The sequence below is a fragment of the Venturia canescens genome, chromosome 2 (genome assembly GCF_019457755.1).
Source record: "Venturia canescens isolate UGA chromosome 2, ASM1945775v1, whole genome shotgun sequence".
Taxonomy (NCBI): Eukaryota; Metazoa; Arthropoda; class Insecta; order Hymenoptera; family Ichneumonidae; genus Venturia; species Venturia canescens.
In genome coordinates, this window is record NC_057422.1 from 19,780,515 (window position 1) to 19,801,093 (window position 20,579).

At 38.8% G+C, this 20,579-nt stretch overlaps 1 protein-coding gene across 1 annotated transcript in view; it reads left to right on the forward strand.

Annotated features, from left to right (window-relative positions):
* Positions 1-20,579, forward strand: part of Cht10 (Chitinase 10) — a 31,633-nt gene that overhangs the window by 2,230 nt on the left and 8,824 nt on the right. Inside the window, exons 2-20 of the mRNA XM_043411946.1 lie at positions 1,384-1,681; positions 2,957-3,207; positions 3,464-3,517; positions 3,735-4,501; positions 5,846-5,987; positions 6,089-6,421; positions 6,967-7,457; positions 9,424-9,652; positions 9,772-9,960; positions 10,248-10,521; positions 12,423-12,643; positions 13,769-14,094; positions 14,753-15,214; positions 15,873-16,041; positions 16,130-16,341; positions 16,423-16,759; positions 17,201-17,605; positions 18,258-18,554; positions 19,690-20,180. Coding sequence (XP_043267881.1) covers positions 1,386-1,681; positions 2,957-3,207; positions 3,464-3,517; positions 3,735-4,501; positions 5,846-5,987; positions 6,089-6,421; positions 6,967-7,457; positions 9,424-9,652; positions 9,772-9,960; positions 10,248-10,521; positions 12,423-12,643; positions 13,769-14,094; positions 14,753-15,214; positions 15,873-16,041; positions 16,130-16,341; positions 16,423-16,759; positions 17,201-17,605; positions 18,258-18,554; positions 19,690-20,180 — 5,946 coding nt within the window. The 5' untranslated portion in view covers positions 1,384-1,385. The remainder of the gene's footprint in view (positions 1-1,383; positions 1,682-2,956; positions 3,208-3,463; positions 3,518-3,734; positions 4,502-5,845; positions 5,988-6,088; positions 6,422-6,966; positions 7,458-9,423; positions 9,653-9,771; positions 9,961-10,247; positions 10,522-12,422; positions 12,644-13,768; positions 14,095-14,752; positions 15,215-15,872; positions 16,042-16,129; positions 16,342-16,422; positions 16,760-17,200; positions 17,606-18,257; positions 18,555-19,689; positions 20,181-20,579) is intronic.

Genomic DNA, 20,579 nt, shown 5'->3' on the forward strand with positions numbered 1-20,579 from the left:
TGACTAGAAAACTAATATTCGATTGAAAACGTATTTATTTGCCCTCAATTAAGAGAGAGGGGAAAAGATAACTGTTTTTGTTCAAACAAACGCGAAAACGATCGAGTGAAGGAACTTTTCTCTTTCGATTTCTTCGTCTTTTAGTGGAATCATTCGATTTGCATTTCAGTCCCAACGCATGGTCGACTCCATGCTCTTGCATTTTTCTTCTTTCTTTCCTTTTTTTATGATTTCTATTATTGTATACCGAAAGACACAAATTGTCTGGCAGCCACGAAAACACGATATTAGTTGAATGGAAAAAATGACTTATTTATAGGGAGTTGAATATATCGCAAAATTATTCATATTTATTCTGATTGCGAAAAAGGTTTTAACGAATCTGTTATCGAATCAGGATCGCCGATAGTCAAGATTCTTGCCCTGAGGATACTCAAATACTTGAGACCAGTTATTGATCCAGTGTGTCGATTTTTTTTTCTTTTCAAAAAGAGATAACTTTGTGGATCGTTCGCCGTCCGTTTCCGTAGCTAATTCTAGTCAATTTACCGCGTGGGAAGAGAATTTGTGGCTCCAAAGAAAAGGAAAAATAAAAAATTCGGGTATTAAAGGCTCGAGCGGGATTTTAGCAGCCCCTGTTTTGCTGGCTCATAGCAGCGGGTGCAAAACTCGTCGCCTCGCATATGCGACTTTTTTCCGCTCCATTGTACGCAGGTGCATATATCGTGGAAGCGGTCCGAACATCTCCGACGACTGCACGTTCGTATATCTACCGATATCCTCCCTGCTCGTGTCCTTTCGAAAAAAGAGAACCATGACGATACAAAATAAAATTAAAATGCCGTAAAATAAATAAAGAGTACAAAAAGTGAAGAAGAGAAGGAAGCCTCGCGAAAAAGCGAGGGTGAAAACAAGAGAGCGACCAAGACACTAACAGATTTACTTGCTTAATGGACAGTCTGGGATATAAATTAACATTCCTGGAAGCAGACTCTTGTGTGCGTGACCGTATTACCGGCTCTTCGTTGTATCTCATTCCTTACCAAGTCGAAAAAAATATTTGAGTTCATTCTTTATTCTTTACTCGACTCATTAATTCTTGACTATACTCATTAATTACTTGACAAAAGTTAGCAAACGTCATAGAATCCTGACCTATAATGTTATTTCTTTATCGAAACGAGGAATGTGCTTTTAGCGTTACCATTACGAGACTATATTTTTACGAAACGTTGTATAACGAGGAGGTGATCGCGAACGAATCGTTCAACGAAAAATATGAATGATTTTTTCAAATTCATAAAATACCAGTTGAGAGACAGGCAGATGAGGATATTTTTTCGATGGAGTTGAAAATAAAAAGACTTTTTGAAAAAATTTCAGAAATGGGCTGGCCGGTTTTGGTTTTATGGGGCCTAACGATCGTGGCCCTGGTGACGGCTTATCGGATACCGGATATTGAAGAATCGGCACCTTTTCAAAAACACATTCCACCTTCGTATGTTCCCTCGTTTCAACGATACTCCGTCGAGAAGCTTCCATACTCACAGAATTATCAACTGAACCAACTCGAATTTGGATCTCAACGCTTACCACTGCGAAGCGCGGTTGAGGCTTTGCCGGATACCACCGGTCTGAAGAGTCAACAACTCCGGGAATCCGTACAAAGGATTCCGGAATAGTAGGCTGATTTTTTTGATAAATCGTCGCGCGAATACGTCGAGTTATGTTGCAGTCGCTGCTGTGAGAGCATCAGGATATTGAAAAACATTCAAGGAAGGTGGATCACGAAATAAAAATAATCAGAATTTGATCAAATTTGGTGATAACATTCTTTGGCATCGAGTATACAAATACAATTTTTTTCAAATTTTTTTACCACATGGTCATCGAATAATTGAGCGTTAAGGTATAACTGGATGGATAGCTCGACCAAAAATTATATCTGATTGGAATTTCCGTACTTCGTGATGCAATGAAAATCTGAAAAAATTCAACAACATTTGGAAAGCTATGAACAACAATTATCAATAATAATATTGCCAAAATGTTGATAACAAATTGTTTAAACAATTAATTATTCAATAATTTTGCGGTGACCTATTGTTTTTTTTTACGAATCAAATGTGTGTGTTTTTCCGAATGCTCATGAACTTTTTCAAAATTTTCGTGGATTTTTTTTATTTCTTGAAAAATTTTTTTTTTAATTTCAATTTTGGATATGTTTTAGAAGACATATTTACCATCAGTTTTGAAAAGCCTCAAGGTTACTGGATCAAAAATGTAAAAATGTAATAATAATTCCCTTAAAAAATGGAATTACAAAAATCCACGAAAATTCTGAAAAAAATCATGAGCATTCAGAAAAATGCGCACATTCGATTCGTAAAAAAAACAAGGGTTTGCTGTAAAATTGTTAAAAAAATTATTTATTTAAACAATTTATTAATAACTTTTGGGCAATATTATTATTGATAATTGTAGTTCATAACTTTCCAAATGTTGCTGAATTTTTTCAGTTTTTTATTGCATCACGAAGTACGGAAATTCCGATCAGGTACAATTTATCAGCTGGGCTATCCATCCAGTAATACCTTAAATCGAAGTTTTCTTATGCACGAGATGTATAACTGTATATACGTTAAAAATAACTCTATGCTTATACACGTGAACTTTAGTGTTCAATTACTCGAGAGCTATGTGGTAGAAAAATCTTAAAAAACATTTAACAAATTTTATGAAATTCTTAATATTTTTAACATTGTTTAGCATGACAACATCGTATCGTCGCGATCCAGCCTCCTTAATCGAAGGGAAATTTTTCGATTAGAGTACGATTTTCCGCTTGGCGATAAAAAATAAAAATTAAAATTATTTCTCATGATTTTCAAATGCATTTCGTGCCCCCGAGCTGCGTCGGTTGGGACCTGAATTTTAACCAACTGTCACTTTCCAGTGCCGGCAAACGGATTCCACTTAGAGACGCAGTTGAGCATCGCAATGCACCGTTTTTCGGTGGCTTTACTCACGAATCCATCTGGCTCGAGCAACTGACCACGCCGAGCGTTCGACAAACTCAAAATTCAGCTAACGTCGTCTGTCACTTCGAATCCCGAGGTGTTTACAGACCTGACCCCTTTTCCTTAACTCCCGAGAGTATACCAGTGAGAAAATGCACCCATCTCGTCTATAACGCGGCTACTTTGGGTAAGTTCCTTAATATTTGAATGTTTATTACGATAAACCGAACCAAACATCATTCCCTCAACAATCGGTCATATAATAGTTTTTTTTTAAGTTTTTCATTTGTTCGCGTCCTCTTCGGAGCAGGCGAGAACCCAAAAAAAGTGTAACCGTAGCCTGATTCGAATGAACGAATGATTCAGATAGTAAAAAAAGAAAATCAGTAACGAAAAATGCTTCGCGTTTGAACTAACGGACAGTTTTCCCATGTTGATTTCAGATCCAAACGACCTAACTGTGGTTTCGGGCAATCCGGAATACGATGAAAGCAAGGGTACTGATTGAAACGCATGAAACTACTTTTGAATGGAAATTTGATAAATATTGACAAGATTAGAGCATACAATACTTTCATCAAGTGTTTATCGAGAGTCACAAAAAATGGTTATGAAGCTTATTCCGAGCTGGAAAATATCGTTGCAAAGGTATCAGAAGCCATTTGGTTTAGTGTCAGAAATGAAATAAAAAAGTGAACAATTCCGTGTTGACAGGTGGGTACAAACTGGCCGTGGAGCAAAAAAAGAAAAATCCTTCGTTGCGAGTGCTCCTGTCGATTGCCATCCCGGACAACAGACAGCTGTTCAACGAGCTTACGAAATCATGGATTTCGCTGAAGAAATTCAGCCAGTCGATACTGAATTTCGTCGAAAAAAATAAGTTCGACGGGATCGCGATCGAATGGAATCACAAATCGATGGATCGTTTCAAAGGTCTGACGAGGGTGATCTACGAGTCGCTGTCGCCGAAAGGAAAGCTCGTTGCGATGAGCCTCGGACCGAAGGTCCTCGCCGATCCCAAACTCGCTGAAATGAGCGATTTTCTCATCCTCAATTCTTGGCGAGCTTCAAACACGCGAACCGCTCTTCATCCTGCACCATTGAATTTCGCGATATCAGCAACCAATAAATGGATCGACGCTGGAGTTTCCGAGAAAAAAATAGTCCTCGGTGTTCCTCTCTTCGGTGCAAGTTACACTCTTAAATTCAAAAACTCCACGGACCTCGGTGCGCCAGTTTTGGGCCCCGGAATCGAGGGCGAATACACTAAAAATCCGGGCTCCATGGCTTATTACGAGATTTGCGAGAAGCTCGAAGACCTTTGGACTTACGGACGGGACAACGAGGGACCCTACGTCAAGCGAGGGGATCAGTGGATCGGGTACGACGATCCCGTATCTATAAAACTCAAAGCAGCCTACGTCAAGTCAGCCGAACTTGCTGGAATATCATTGAGCAGTCTGGATCTCGATGATTTCGTGGTATGTATATTGGTTGATGGGTGACGGCTACGTGATGTTTGCAGCAGCTATATTTTTCGAAAATTTCACAAGACGAAGCTTGCTTGAAAACAATAATTTTATTATTTTAGAAATATAATTGGTAAAGAACCAACATTTTTACACAATTTTATTATTTAAAAAGTCGCTGCTGTTGATGTCACGCTGTCAGTTTTGTTTACAAATTTTATTAGGTTATGAAGCGAGTTTACTGTCCAAAGTAGTATTGCAGTGGAGGAAAATGATAAAATGAACGATCAAAAGTTTGCCGGGATAAAAATCGTTGTTTTGTAAAAATTTAGAAAAAAACGTGGCGAAGCTAACGAACGACAAAACATGACCAAAAGGTCGAACTGACGTCGCGTGCGAACGCGTATATTGAATGCAGCGTTGTCAAACGTTACTGATCCATTTGTCGTTTTATCCGAATGATTTCTTATCAGATATTATTTCATATTTCAGCCGATTTTCAATGGTAAGGTTTAAAAACTAAAATACTCACGTATTCTTGAATATCCACGAAATACAACGATCGATTTTTTTTGCGAAATCTTGGATATATTAACTAACGGAAAAATTCAATAACTTTTGATGTGTGTGCGGCTTTCATATGCCGGAGTGATAAGTGTTAGAGAAAAGTCGATATTCGATGATTAATTTGCTGCTAAAGTACTCGGTAACTAGCATCGAAATTTTGCAAATCTATCCAGTACGTATTCATTTTTGCCTACCAAAAATATCATCGCGTGATCTTATTGGATAGCGAATATTCACCCATCTACCTTAAAGAGAAAAAAATACATTTTTTTGCGAAAAATTTTACGAATGGCGAATTATTTAGCAACGAAAATCAATAAAAAATCATACTCTCGTTTCCATTGTCGCGGAATAGTAAAAGACAGTTCGAAAAATCTTGAATCTCGATAAATGTGAGCAGTGTAAAGACTCGTCGACCTGTTTGAATCGACAAACAACAATTTTTCGTTTATTTCAATTGTTTAGGGCCAAAAATGTTATTGTTTTTGCAGCATATCGAGAACGAAGTTACGAAGATGGAATAAAGTTATTGGAAGGACTGAAAATTGGGTCCGACTATACGAAAAACTCACGCAATTTGCCAATTATTTCCGTGCTTTCTGATTTTATTGCCAATAAATCGTCTCGCTGATATCTTGACAGTATAAACTAGTGAATTGAAATAAACAGGATTCTGCCCATGTCTTGAAGTATTTTTCTATCGATTCGTAACGTTAAAAATAAAATAGACGCACGATTCGCTGAGGTAAAAGAAGTTCGATGATCCGACAGATGATTCTTCTTATTTAGGGTGTCTGCGGCGAGCCCTGGCCGGTTTTGACGACAGCGACCGTGACCCTAGGTCGAGTCGACGAGGCGATCGAGAAATGTGAGATTCCCGGCTTGTATCCCGATCCAGGCAACTGTGTCGGTTATCTCTCGTGTGAAAAAGGTGACTATCAGCAGAAAAAATGGTGTAAATCTCTTGGTTCTTTGCAACAAAAACGATTAACAAGAGGAAAGCGATTTAATTGTGATTTTTGGGTCGTTCAGGCACGTTGTACCGAGGCTTATGCAGCGACGGACGATTCTTCGATAAGTCAAGCAAGCTCTGCGTCGAAGCAGATCCCAAAATCTGCATCCCCAGCCTCGATCATTCGGTGAGCCAGAAAAAACAGAAACTGAAAATCTCAAGGTACGAACACGACGGTCCTCGCGTCGTATGCTACGTCACTTCTTGGTCGATGTACAGAAAAGGCGACGGCCATTTTGCCCCGGAACAATTGAACACGAAAATGTGCACCGATGTTGTCTATTCGTTCGCGGGCTTGAATCCTGAAACTCTGGAAATACAAGCGTTCGATCCTTGGGCCGATATCGATAACAGTGAGTCCACAACCTTCCTGTAAAAGATTCTCAATTCGAACAAGTTTTTTTTTCATACTTGATGAATCGGCACATGGCTTCCCGTCGAGGTCATAAATTTAACCAAATGAGACGTTGTTTGGTTTACAAAACAGCTTCCAAACGTTGAAGTTTGATTTTGTTTTGTAATCAATGCAAAACTGTAATAAACGGTGTCAGCACTAAAACTTTTTGTACGGATTCTAAGGGCAGAAAACTCTTTTTCTGAACAAGGCCAACCTGCGGAATCGATCAATAACAGGTTTTTGTATATCTGAAAATAGAAAGTAGCTCTAATATACTGGAAAAAGACATAAAAAAATATCGAAACTGGCACTTTCAACTACAAAACACGTACGCAAGGGCTGATTGGAGATGAGATTTCCCTCGAATTTCTTTTGCACTAGCTTCTATTTTTTGATGCAACAAAGGCACCAAAGTATTTTTCTTACCTATCTTGGATTATTATTTTCATCGATTATTCAAATAACTGGTAAACTTTTTGTTTCTTCGCTGTTGCCTCCAAGATCTTTTCGAGCGAGTAACGTCTCTGAACGGACCTCGAACCCTCCTGGGATTGGGCGGATGGACCGACAGTTCCGGTGACAAATATTCACGTTTGGTGAACGATCCGAGCGCGCGGAAGCAATTCGTCGCGTCGACCGTGAATTTCCTCCAGAAATTCGGCTTCGAGGGTCTCTCCTTCGAATGGCTTTATCCAAAATGTTGGCAAAGTCAATGCTCCAAGGGACCGATTACCGATCGACCCAATTTGACGAAGCTCTTACAAGAATTGAGGAGAGAATTCGACACTGCCAGGCCAAAACTCACACTCGCCGTCGCCGTTTCCGGTTACAAAGAAATAATCGACGTTGCCTACGATTTTCCTCAAATATCTAACGCTGCCGATTTCATCTCGGTCATGACTTACGACTATCACGGAGCTTGGGAAAAACAGGTCGGACACTTGTCACCTTTGTACGGAACACCGGGCGAACGACACGCGTTTTACAATACCGTAAGAATTTATTCACGCTTTTCGGCTCAGCTAGGGGAACATGGGGCAAAGTGGATTTTTATAAAATTCTAAATTTTGGGCCAAATTGGACTTTCAAAAAATTATGAAGATAAAATAATTTGTCAACATTTTTTTTTTCAAACTCAGGATAAATGTGTCATTGAACAACAAATTGGAGATAACTAACCGAAAAACATAGACACTAAGAAACGAAATATTTGAGTATTTCTCTATGTTTCGTGAATCTCTAAGATTTAAGGAGTTTCGGTACAAAAGTCAAAATATTAAGAAATTGATCAAATTTGGTGATAATGTTCTTCAACATCAAGTGCGAAAAGACAAATTTTTTCAAAATTTTCTTCTACTTAGTTATCGAGTAATTACGCATTAAAGCAGATTTCTTATGCTCGGAATGTATACCTATATATATGGAAACGCTATGCTTATACACGTAAACTTTAGTGATCAATTACTCGATAACTGTGTACAAGAAAAATCTTAAAAAATTTGTATTGTCAAATTTGGCACTAAAGAATATGTTCACCAAATTTTATAAAATTCTAAACTTTTTGAAATTTTTTATGTTTTCAGCATGGTTTAGCATGGCAACATTGTATCGCCTGTACCGAAACTCCTTAAGTAACTGAGATGTTTGTTTCATTCATATGAATTTTATACTAATCGCATTGATAACCAATATCATCATCATCATCGATAACACTGTGCAAAAGGAGAGCCTATTTTTGGGTTACATGTCAAAATAACACTGCGACAAAATAACACGAATAGCACACGACGAAATAACACAAAAATCGCACACATCACGCGTGCGTGTCCGGAACATCTTTCGATGTGTGTGCAGGATCGTTATGTGCATGCGGGTTCGAAACACTTTTCATGGGTGTGCGGAATCTTTTGGTCCAGAATACTTTCGATGAGTGTCCTCTGAACTTGTTTTTTTGAGCGTTATAGTTTTTTCATTATTTGCGTTATTTTTATCGTACATTATTTTGTCTTCATGTTGTTTTGACGAATGTTATTTTTGTCTGGTTATTTCGTCTTCGAGTTATTTGACGTGACACCCATTTACTTTTTACTTTTGCCATGACGTGCAGTGGATCCAGTTTATAATCGATTCCAAATAGAGTACCTCGCAAAAAATACGGGAAACATTTGATGATAAAAAATTTAGTGAGCTTTGCAGCTTTTTTCTTTTCCCCAGCCAATTCGACCTGACACGATGGCCAAGATTCGAATGTAATCCTGAAGAGTTTTCGGAATAAGCTTTGTTTCTGTATACGCACTCGCGTGTTAAAATATTACAACGATAATGTGGGCTGAGACGGCGTTCTAACAGAGAACTTTTCACCAAATTCAAAATAAATTTAAAAATGGGGCAAAGTGGACAATGTTAAAAAACTGCTCACTGACGATTTCAACTAATTTTCTCGAATTTACGATGAAATTGAATAAAATCTGAATTCTATGAAAAAAATAAAATAAAAATGAGGCAAAGTGGACACAACAATTTTTTTTCAAAAAGAAAAGTCCACTTTGCCCCATTTTTTTTCTTTCAAAAAATTCAAATTTCATTGAATTTCATCGTACACTCGAGAAAATTAGTCAGAAGCGTCAGTAGACGCATTTTCTTTTTTTTCAAGGTGAAGTTCACTTTTCCCCATAATTTATGGGGAATACAGGATATGGAAAATGAGTGTGAAAAATCAATTTTTTAACACAACAGTAGCTGACAGCACATATGCAAACCGACACATCCAGCTTAATTGCTTATGGTGTCCACTTTGGTCCACGTTTCCCTAATTGACGAAAAAAAAATATCAACATTGGCTTCAAAAAAACTACTTATCTGTATTAATTAGTCAATGAAATCAGCTGCGAATAATTCAATTGTACGATCGATTGACGATCGCAGCAGAGAAGGTTGATTGATAATAATTTTTTCCAGAATTTCACGATGAATTACATCGCGAGTCTCGGAGCCTCGAAATCGAAGCTTCTCGTCGGAGTTCCCTTTTACGGCCAAACGTATCGTTTGGTAAGAAACGATTTCTTCAATCTCGGAGATCCGGCATCAGGCGCCGGAGCTTCCGGTGAATTCACACAGCAACCAGGAATGTTAGCCTACTACGAAATATGTGATCGTATAAAACGACAGAATTGGAAAGTCGCCGATGGTACGCTCAACTGAATTCATTACTCCCCGTTCGTTCCTTTCTCTTCCATTCGGAGAGAAATGATTTTGGAACTATAGCTTTACCTGGATTCATGAAATAATCGAATTAATCACAACCAGGACCGATTGCCCATCACCAAGAACAACTGGTAGCCTACGAGGACATTTCGAGTGTCGATCGCAAAGGACGTTGGATTGTCGAGAACGGCTTCGGCGGAGCAACCGCTTGGACCGTTGATCTTGATGATTTTACGAATCGTTGCTGCTCGGGAGCTTTTCCATTACTCAGAAGTCTAAGTTACGCGCTTGGTAGGTATTCGAGAAAGGCAGTAAATTCATATCGACCGATTCACTCGCCGCCTATTCATCGTACGACACTGTTTTTCAATCCAATCTCTAAACCGGTTTTTGTAACTTTTTTTCAAAATTTCTCATTTGATGGTTTTATGATTATGATTCACGTTCGTGTCGAACATTCTCAATGTCAAAGATCGTCATCGAAAAGTTTGCTTTTAAAATCCATAAAAGCGAATTAATGTAATTGGAGATTTATAAAATTCATACCGTCTCGAAACAATTCATTCAACATTTCCTAGGCGTTCAAAACGAAGCTCCATCTACATATGAAAACTGTCAGCGCCCACCCGAGCCAATAACCCCTCCAGCTGCGACCTTGACAACTCCGAGCGAACTCGCTCTCGATGGAGCAAATGGCTCTTATCAAACGACGAGTCCAATGACTTCGCCAACAACGACGAAAGCAACGACGTGGCCAACCTGGACAGAAAAAACAACCAGGAAACCAGCCACCACGAGTTGGACGTGGACGAAACCCTCAACGACGACCACCAGAAAACCCACCACCACCACGTAAGTCTCTCATATTTATACTTTCTAATGCTGCTTATCCTGTTAGCGTTGAGAGCGATACCGGGTGACCTTTAACGATTCCCCCTGAATCTCCGCACTCGGCGATAAAACTATGCAGAAAAAGCGCCGGATAAACAAAATCGTTGGCGGAGATTCAGGGGGAATCTACTATCTCATTTAAGGGGGGTGGCTACATTCGTCAAAATGATAAGAAATTGATCAAATTTGGTGATAATGTTCTTCAACATCAAGTGCGAAGAGACAATTTTTTTCAAAATTTTCTTCTGCTTAGTTATCGAGTAATTACGCATTAAAGCAGATTTCTTATGCCCGGAATGAAACGCTATGCTTATACACGTGAAATTTAGTGATCAATTACTCGATAACTGTACAGAAAAAAAATCTTAAAAAATTTGTATTCTCAAATTTGGCACTAAAGAATATGTTCACGAAATTTTATTAAATTCTTATCATTTTGAAATTTTTAATGTATTTTATATGGTTTAGCATGGCAAAATTGTATCGTCCCTAGCCACCCTCCTTAAGGAGGGTCTATCATGAAATCAAAATAATCAGAGTTTGATCAAATTTGCTAATAACATTCTTTGGCAACAAGTATACAAATACAATTTTTTCAAATTTTTTTACCACATGGTTATCGAATAATTGAGCGTTAAATCGAATTTCTTATGCACGAAATTTTAATAAACTCTATGCTTATGCACGTGAACTTTAGTGTTCAATTACTCGAAAGCTATGTGGTAGAAAAATCTTAAAAAATTTATATTGTCTTATATATTTTGAAAGAATAGATTTACCAAATTTTATTAAATTTTTATCATTTTAAATTTTTTCATATTTTTAACATGGCATGGCAACATTGTATCATCGCGATCCACCCTCCTTCTGTGTGTGGTATAGGCTCATCGTGTAAATATAGCATTAGTTATAAATATTCAGGATAGATAATGCTAGTTTTAACAATAAGTGATGTTTGCTGATGGTCCGGTCCAACTTCTAGTCATCGAAACTTCTTTTTTCTTTTTTTTTTTTTCTCTTTTTGTTATTTTATATTTCGCGAGGTGTAAACGCAACTACTACCATTTTTTGTTTAATTTTGCGCAAAAACACTAATGTTAATTGATATGTATTAATGAACAATGCACCCCGGCTATAGTTTGAAAGTTCAACACCAGATGTCTCACAAATTTTGTGCGTCACACTCCAACGATGCGAATCCCGAAACTGCAATTGAAGCGAATCAAATCTTATTTTTAAATAAACTTTAATATTGGCAGTGCCATTCAATTGATATTCAAAAAGGACAAGTGATCGGTAAATTGATTGTTGAAATATAATTAATGCATCAACGACACTGGGGAAATAATTTTGTTCGTCAAATACAATCCATGTAGTTGGACGAAAACGGAGTCCGGCCTTAATAACCCGGCTCAAGATAACCTGATAAAAAAACCGATCAACAATATAACCCATCGACAGAATAACCACGAGAATATAATAATCGTCATTTAAAATGAACTTTAAATTTGTAATTACTGGAATATGGAAAATAATCGAAATAGTGTTTGTTTGTTTATTTTGGAATATTATAATTATTTTGTATATCGGGTATATTCATCGCAGTTATTTTGTTCATGGGTTACATTTTTCATAGTTATTTTGTTCGTTAATTATTTTACCAGGTTATTTTGAGCGAGGTTATTGAGGATGGGAATCACGAAAACATTGGTCGGTTCAAGTTTTTTTTTGTAGCATTAACTAAATTATATGAATTAAAAAATAAAAATAGCTGACTCCGCTACATTTTGTCCAACCAAATAGATCTTGTTCGACGAGCAACATTTCCAACTTTCGTTCATTTTCACATGTTCAATTCACAGCAGAATAACGACGACGACGACGACGACGACGACGACGACCAGAAGAACACCAACGGGAACGCCGTGCAATGGAGTGCAGAACGTAGGGAATCCAGAGAACTGCGGAAGCTACTTCAAATGCGATCGCGGTGTGCTGAAACTCGAGGAATGTCCTGCAGGATTGCACTGGGATGAATCTCGAGGGCGCTGCAACTGGCCGGCATTGGCTAAATGTCAACCAGGTAAACGTTGCTCCGCAAGTTCGTACTTTTCAACGATCGCGTACTGATCGGTTGGCTAACAAAGAAACTGATGATCGTGCGAAGAAATGATAGTCGTTTTTATGATTTCAACAACGAGGAAATTCGATTGTAAAATTATTTCATCATCATCAGATGATATAAGAATTTTTCATTAAATATCGAAAAAACGGTTTCAAAATTCAAACAATTGAAACGAATAAACAATCATATAAACTAATAAAATGATTCACATACAGTCACGTCGGTGTTCGTCGCGAGCGTTACGTTAGTACCGATTATTCAATCGTTTTTCTCGAAAGTTGATTAAGCAACGTTCAAGTTCAGAATAGCCATACAGTCGAGATACGCCATAAATTTCCCTGAAGACGAACAAACTGAATGATTCATTGAGTATTTTTCTATGTCAGTTGTCGCAGAGAACTCCGCTAGTGCCCCGTAGAAAACCTGTTTCAAGTTTGCCGCATTCTGCATCAGCGTGTCGTTAATCGCGTCACAATATCTTCTGGATTTCTTTTTTATCTCTCTCACTCTACAGCTCATCTCACTATTCCCACGTGCCCTCGGGGCGAGAACGTGTCTTTTCTTCACCACTGTTTTTTTACGCTCAAACACACTATTAGTTGCCACTACATTAGTTGGCTAGTTGGTGACGGAGCGAGGACAGTGCAACAAACTGTTTCGAATTTTCTCTCATTTCCTCCAATATTTCTTCCTAAATCCCATCCTCTTTCCTTCTCTCTCTCTCTTTGGTGACGATGCTTCGTATTCGTCACGTTCTGATCTTTTCTCTCGTTTGCAAATGCTCATCGGAGCAATATAACGGCGTTTCTAGAACTGAAAAGAAAAACTGTGCTATGGAAAGAGGTGAAAGGCTTATTTTAAATTGCTTGAAAAGCTCAATCGGTACAAATGTGAATAAAATAATTGAACAAGTTTCCTACGCTTTTCATTGGCTGTGCTCGTCGAAAATTTGACAAAGATCAAAGTTTTATCCGCCGAAATTTGCGTTCTTTCGAGGTTCATTCTAGGTCATTCCTATTCGAGGAAACGTTGACGAGATCGTCTGTTGCTAATGTACTTTATTCTTACGTTAAGGAAGCACAGGAAATATCGTAACAACACCACCGCCCACGATCGCTGCCCAACGACCCACGGTTACGACAACTTCGAGGCCCTTCACGACTACCCGATCGCCAACAACGACGACCCTCGTTCCAAGCAAGGATTGCGAGCACGGACAGTACTACGCTTATCCAAATTCGTGCACGAACTTCCTTATCTGCGTCAACGGAAATCTCGTGACCCAACAGTGTGGGCCTGGGCTCAACTGGGACGACAAAAAACACATGTGCGACTGGGCCTTCAAAAATCCCTGCCAGCATGTTCCAGCTCCAAACGCTGCACTCGTTATGACAGAAATGGAGGAAGATGTGAGTCCAGCATCCTCATGTTTTTTTATTGATTGTAAATTCGTCGTAAAAAACGTTGCACAACATGTTTTTTTTGGAATACGACTGGCTTGAAGACGCGTGCGTGTTTCTTTCGGTAGGGCCTAAAAAGTGGCCTCACTACTACCGCGATTTATTCTGCTTCCATTTGAAGGAAAAACTCAGAGAGTTCTACGACTCCTGCCGACGAGACCTTGACATTTATTGATTCACGGTGATTTTCATCTGCCGCGGTTGACAAAGATCATTTGGAGTTTGCTTTCATGAGGGCTCGGTCGCATTCGTTGCGGCTCGGTCGTTAAGTGGTTTTTATTCCGAAAAAAAATCGATCTATTGCATCCTCGATCAGGCCAATTGAATCGGTTGCGGTCCATTGAATAATTTAGTGCAATGTACATCTTTGTACTCATCAATTTATCGATTACGTTCGGAGAAATTCTCGCTGTAAGTAAGAGTCTCGATAAGAAGGTCGGAGAACCCATTTTCGTTTATCAGTTGATCGTTTTCTTCTCTGTCATAACTTTCAACGTGAAATCTAAAAATTTTTAAGAGCAAATAAATGTGCTCTCCAATGTTTTTTTCAAACAATTGCTACAAAATAGTAAAATCTGGTTCTAGTGACGCGCCGATTATTTTTCAGGGCAAGTGCATTCCCGGAAGCTTCAGTCGAGTGCCAGGCGATTGTGGAAGTTATTACACGTGCTTGTGGGGACATGAGGAGAAGTTCGAATGTGCGCCGGGTCTCCATTTCAGTGAACAGGCGCGCATATGTGATTGGCCATCGCGAGCGAAGTGTCCGGATGCTAATCAGCAAACGGTCAGTCCTCCGCTCGAGACTGAATCACCGAGCACACAGCAGCCGTTCACTTCCGAAAAACCGTGGACAGCTCAACCGACCCGCTACACGACCACGCACAAACCATGGATGCAGAATCCAACGACTCAGAACCACGTGACCACACAAAAACCAACGACTCATCATTATGTGACGACGCAAAAACCGACGACGCATAATCCCTGGATTTGGACGGAAAAACCTAAACCGTTGCCACCGCCGTTAATCGATCCTGCCTTGGTCTCGCCGTTGTCCGGCCATTTCAAGGTACTTTTTTTTTAGTTCCAAAATACCTAAACTTTTGGGGTGCCATTCAATGATTATTTCAAACCCCTGAATTATGTTGGGAAAAAACCCGCCACCGCAATAGGCTCGAAAACGATTTCAATATTCTCACTGCCATAAAAAATGTTGTTATATTCGTCGTCCTCCGAAGATTGGATCTACTGTGTAACATGCAAAAAATGGGCACACACCTTGTGTACAAGTGTTGAAGACGAAGATATCAGCTATGATTGCGATTTTTCGAAAAAATTAATAAAAAACCTTTTTATCTTATTCGTACTTTGATTACTATTGTGGTTTTTAAAAATAAGTCAAAAAAGCGAATGGATTGTGAGAAAGTAGTTTGGGATCTATTTTGCTCTGAAACTTGAATTTTTTAGGGATGTCATCGTGGAATTCAACAATTTACCATGACTTATAGTCAGGACATGATTTGGAACCGAAAAAAAAATGTTATGAATTTTATGAAATTTCCGTTTCGGAAAAGTCCATTTTGCCCCATATCACCCTATATTAATTTTTATACAGAAAATTTTTACAGTGAAGTTTTCACACGAAAGCGTGATCGTTTTCGATCTTGTTACGGTAGATATTTTTGGAATTCAGTATACAAACGAGGCTCCTTCGATGATTTTTTAAGGTCGTTTGCTACTTCACCAACTGGGCTTGGTATCGTAAAGGAATCGGCCGATATGTCCCCGAAAATATCGACCACACACTGTGCACGCACATCGTTTACGGATTTGCAGTTTTGGATTATTCGAATCTCGTTATAAAGGCGCACGATTCTTGGGCAGATTTTGACAATCGTAAGAAACAAAGAAAGATCGAAAAATCTGCTTTGATTGCTGTCGATTCGGACGATTTTCGTGTCTTATCGATGATTTTTTTTTTTAGGTTTCTACGATCGAGTTCTGCAGTATAAAAAGCGTGGACTCAAAGTCTCTTTGGCACTTGGTGGGTGGAACGATTCTGCAGGCGACAAATACAGCCGATTGGTCAGCTCGCCCGAGGCAAGAGCAAAGTTCATCGAGCATGCTATCAAATTTTTGGACAAATATGGATTCGATGGTCTGGATTTGGATTGGGAATATCCGGTTTGCTGGCAGGCAAGTATTTTCTTTGAAACCATAAAAAGCGAATTTGCGACAATTTAATATTTTTCGTCGGCGTTATAATCATTTTTACAGGTGGATTGCAACAAGGGACCGAAATCCGATAAACAAAATTTCGCATCACTTCTGAAGGAATTGAGCGAGCAATTGAGACCCAGGGGACTGCTGTTGTCGTCGGCTGTATCCCCGAGCAAAACAGTCGTAAACGAAGGTTATGACGTTCCTGCACTCGCCAAATATTTGGACTGGATTGCCGTCATGGCTTACGATTATCATGGACAGTGGGACAAAAAAACTGGCCATGTCGCACCTCTTTTCTACCATCCCGACGATGACGTTTACTTCTTCAATACTAATTACACTATCAATTACTGGATATCCAAGGGAGCTCCGCCGAGGTCCATAGTTTTGGGTGAGTTACGAATCACTTATTGTTGGAACCCATTAAAGCCCAATTTTACCCGCGGACGTTAAAAAGCACATAATTGATGAACCAGAAAATTTCAGGTATTCGAATGAAATCTATTCTCATCGGCAAGGTTAAATTGTCAATATTTACAACAATTTAAGAGCGACGGTCCTTGGAGCTTCTTCAAATGAAAATTCAATGATATAACTAAAAAACGAATATGCGACGATTCAACAAATGTCGCGCACAAACTGAATTGTTGACTCAAGATATTTCATCGATTAAAACAATCAGTTCGTTAGAAGCTCCGACAGACATTTATTATCACGACGAAAACGTTGAATCGACAAAAATTTCGTCGGTTCACGCAATTTCATTCTGTTCCTCATAATATTAAATTTTCAATTATTAATATTTTCAAAATATTTTTAAAACGTCATACAGGAATGCCCATGTACGGACAGTCCTTCACAATCAACGATCCAAAATCCGGTACGGGTTTGAATTCACCAGCGAGTGCCGGAACCGCCGGTGAATTTACAAAAGCAATGGGCTTTCTGGCATACTACGAAATATGCGACAGAATTCAAAATCATGGCTGGACAGTCGTCCAAGATCCGGAAGGAAGAATCGGACCTTATGCTTACAAGGGAAGCCAATGGGTGAGCTTCGACGATGTCGATATGATACGCAAGAAGTCTCAATACATCAGAGACATGGGTCTCGGTGGAGGAATGATCTGGGCTCTCGATCTCGACGATTTCAAAAATCGGTGCAAGGGTGGAGCTCATCCGTTGTTGCACGCGATACAGCAAGTATTGGCAGATCCGCCGAATGATCGTGACAATCGTGAGTGAAATTAACTTTGGGGAAATATTCGAAAAATATTTCACGATTGTTAATATTTTGTCGAATTTTAAGAGAAATTTCATTTTTTATGTATTTTTTGTTGCATGTTAGAAATCGTTTCTATTCTTTCGGAGCGTTCGCATTTGTTCAATGCGAGAAAAGATCTTTCTAATTACCGGCGTGTTTTCTCTATTGAAACATGTGCGCGATCCACTTCGGTTTTTCCTCGATCATAACGATTCGTTTGATCCAGTTTCAAAGCCTCTCCGTCCTCTCAATCCTTTCTTGACTTTCAAATAATTCCAGTAAATCTCCAATTTTGTTCCCTGCCGAATTTCCAATTCGTCATATTTCAAGCCACATCAATAATTCGTGAAATAAAAAAATAATGAATTATTAATCTTTTTTTCGTTCATTTCGTTGAACTCCAACGTTGCAAACTTCAACGTCATCCTTTATAGAGCACTAGTTTGGTCGAGTACTCCACTTGAAAAATTCATCGATATTGTGCACAAATTTCGTGTAAAAAAAGGTCGTTTTCGATCGAAGATTCGAATTTCATCGAGAAAACCTGAAAATTTTAATAATTTTATTCTTTCGAGAAAACTTTCGGGAGAATAACGAATGCCAAATAATTTCATTCAACCTGCAGCAATAGTACCACCAGCTGTGGGTGAACAACTCGAATGGAAAGTACCGTCGACATCAACGGATACATCGGTAAGCGAAATCCTGAACCAGCCAGGAGTCGGCGTGACTAATAAGAACGACGAGTACAAAATGGTCTGTTACTTCACGAACTGGGCTTGGTATCGTCAAAACGGAGGACGTTACGTTCCCGAGGACATCGATCCCGATCTGTGTACCCACATTGTCTACGGATTTGCGGTACTGGATGGTTCGCAGTTAACGATCAAAACTCACGATTCTTGGGCCGACATTGACAACAGTGAGTTTGGAACCGAGTGTGATTTTTTTTCAGGCAAACCATCCGACTTTTCGAGCCCAAGTTGTCAATGGCAGAAAACCATTCAAATGGAACAATGGGTGCAACTTTTTTTTCTATTCGAAAATTTTGTCGGTCGAGTGCGTTCCAAACACGTGTCATTTTTCGGAGCGTTCCCGTAGAAAAGGCTTGATATTCGTTTTAAAGGGTGGGGTTCAATATGTCGAATAACTGAATTGTAGAACGGTCGATATTTCGAAATTTTAAAAGTTGTGATTTCAGTTTGGAGAAAAATAAGTAATTCGAAATTCTTATTCCCGATCGACTATTCACCAGATTGCGTGTTTAATCAAAAATTCCTTCTTTGAATTCGTATTTACCCGAAAATATATATTTCAATAGTTTTCATTTCGAATGCAATTTTAACAGACCATCCGAATGTTGAAAGTTCATATTTTCGAATTCAAAATGGAGAGTAATTGTTTTACAGACAGACCAGAATATAGAGTAGCAAAAAATCGAAAGTGCATTTTTCGAACCTATAAAACTTAGATATGCGGAATAGCGATAGCTCGAAAAGGCGAAAGTCAAAATGGCGATGTTTAAAATTGGAGATCACCGGTCTGAGTAAGCGAGTGAGTGAGACGCGTGTATTCGGAGCTCCGCTGCATTTCTTTATTTTGATCGATCGACTTTCTAACGTTTCGCTATTTTGACTGTTCGACTTTTTGGTGTTTCAGTATTTCGAGCTCAGTAATATTTGGTCTTTCGTTATTATATTTTCAAAATTGTGAATTTTCACAGTATCGCTGACTATAGTAATTTATGAATCGAAAGAGTAATAGTCGAATTTTTGAAAAATCGATATTTTAGTCATCGTCCTATGGGCGATTCGTTGCATTCTATTTTCGATGTGACATGCTTTGAACCTTGCAGTTTCTGCTTTATTTATTTTCGGCATTCAAAGCTCTAGTCGAATCTATCTGTCTGCATATTATCATTCGAAATTTATAAACTCGAGATTTTAGCTGTTCGAAATTTTAGTCATTCCAACATTTGATCCCCACCCGAAAAAAAACTGAGCAAATTTTAATTAACGTGCGGATCACTAAATGATGAAAATTTTCGTTTTCGACAGAATTTTATGAAAGAGTGGTGGCCTACAAAGCGAAAGGAATAAAGGTTCTATTGGCAATCGGTGGATGGAACGATTCGGCGGGTGACAAATACAGTCGTTTGGTCAATTCGGCTTCGTCGAGAGCGCGATTCATCAGTCACGTTGTGCAATTCATCGAAAAATACGGATTCGAAGGATTGGATCTTGACTGGGAGTATCCAGTTTGCTGGCAGGTCGAATGCAGCAAAGGACCGCCGAGTGACAAACACTCGTTCACTTTATTCGTCAAAGAGCTCAGTGAGACTTTCAAGCCCAAAGGGCTTTTACTCTCAACCGCAGTTTCACCAAGCAAACGAGTCATAGATGCGGGTTACGAAGTTGCTGAGCTGTCTCATTACTTCGACTGGATTTCCGTAATGACCTATGATTTCCATGGTCAATGGGACAAGAAAACTGGTCACGTCGCGCCTCTTTATCATCATCCCCAAGATTGGGAACCAACCTTCAATGCTGTAAGTATTCATTCATATTCGTTATCCGCGAATTTTAGAATCTTGAGGCCTGATCGAACGGAGAAATTTTTTTTATCAGTTATCATTCTTTCCACATTAAATTTATTCTCAGCAAATCGATAAACGAATGAAGACGAAAAAAAAATGCTGCAAATTAAAATTTGCAAATTGCTTCCTCAAGATGGTCAAGATGCACATTGCTCAAAGCTTACTCTATGAGGTGCTATATTTTTCATTTTGGCTTCCTCATAGAGGGAGCTTTGAGCATTGTGCATCTTGACTATCTTGAGGAAGCAATTTGCAAACTTTAATTTGCAGCATTTTTTTTTTTGCATACAAGGAAATAATGTATTTTCTCTACCTTCTTTTACGAACTTTAATTTATCTCTTTGTTTAAAT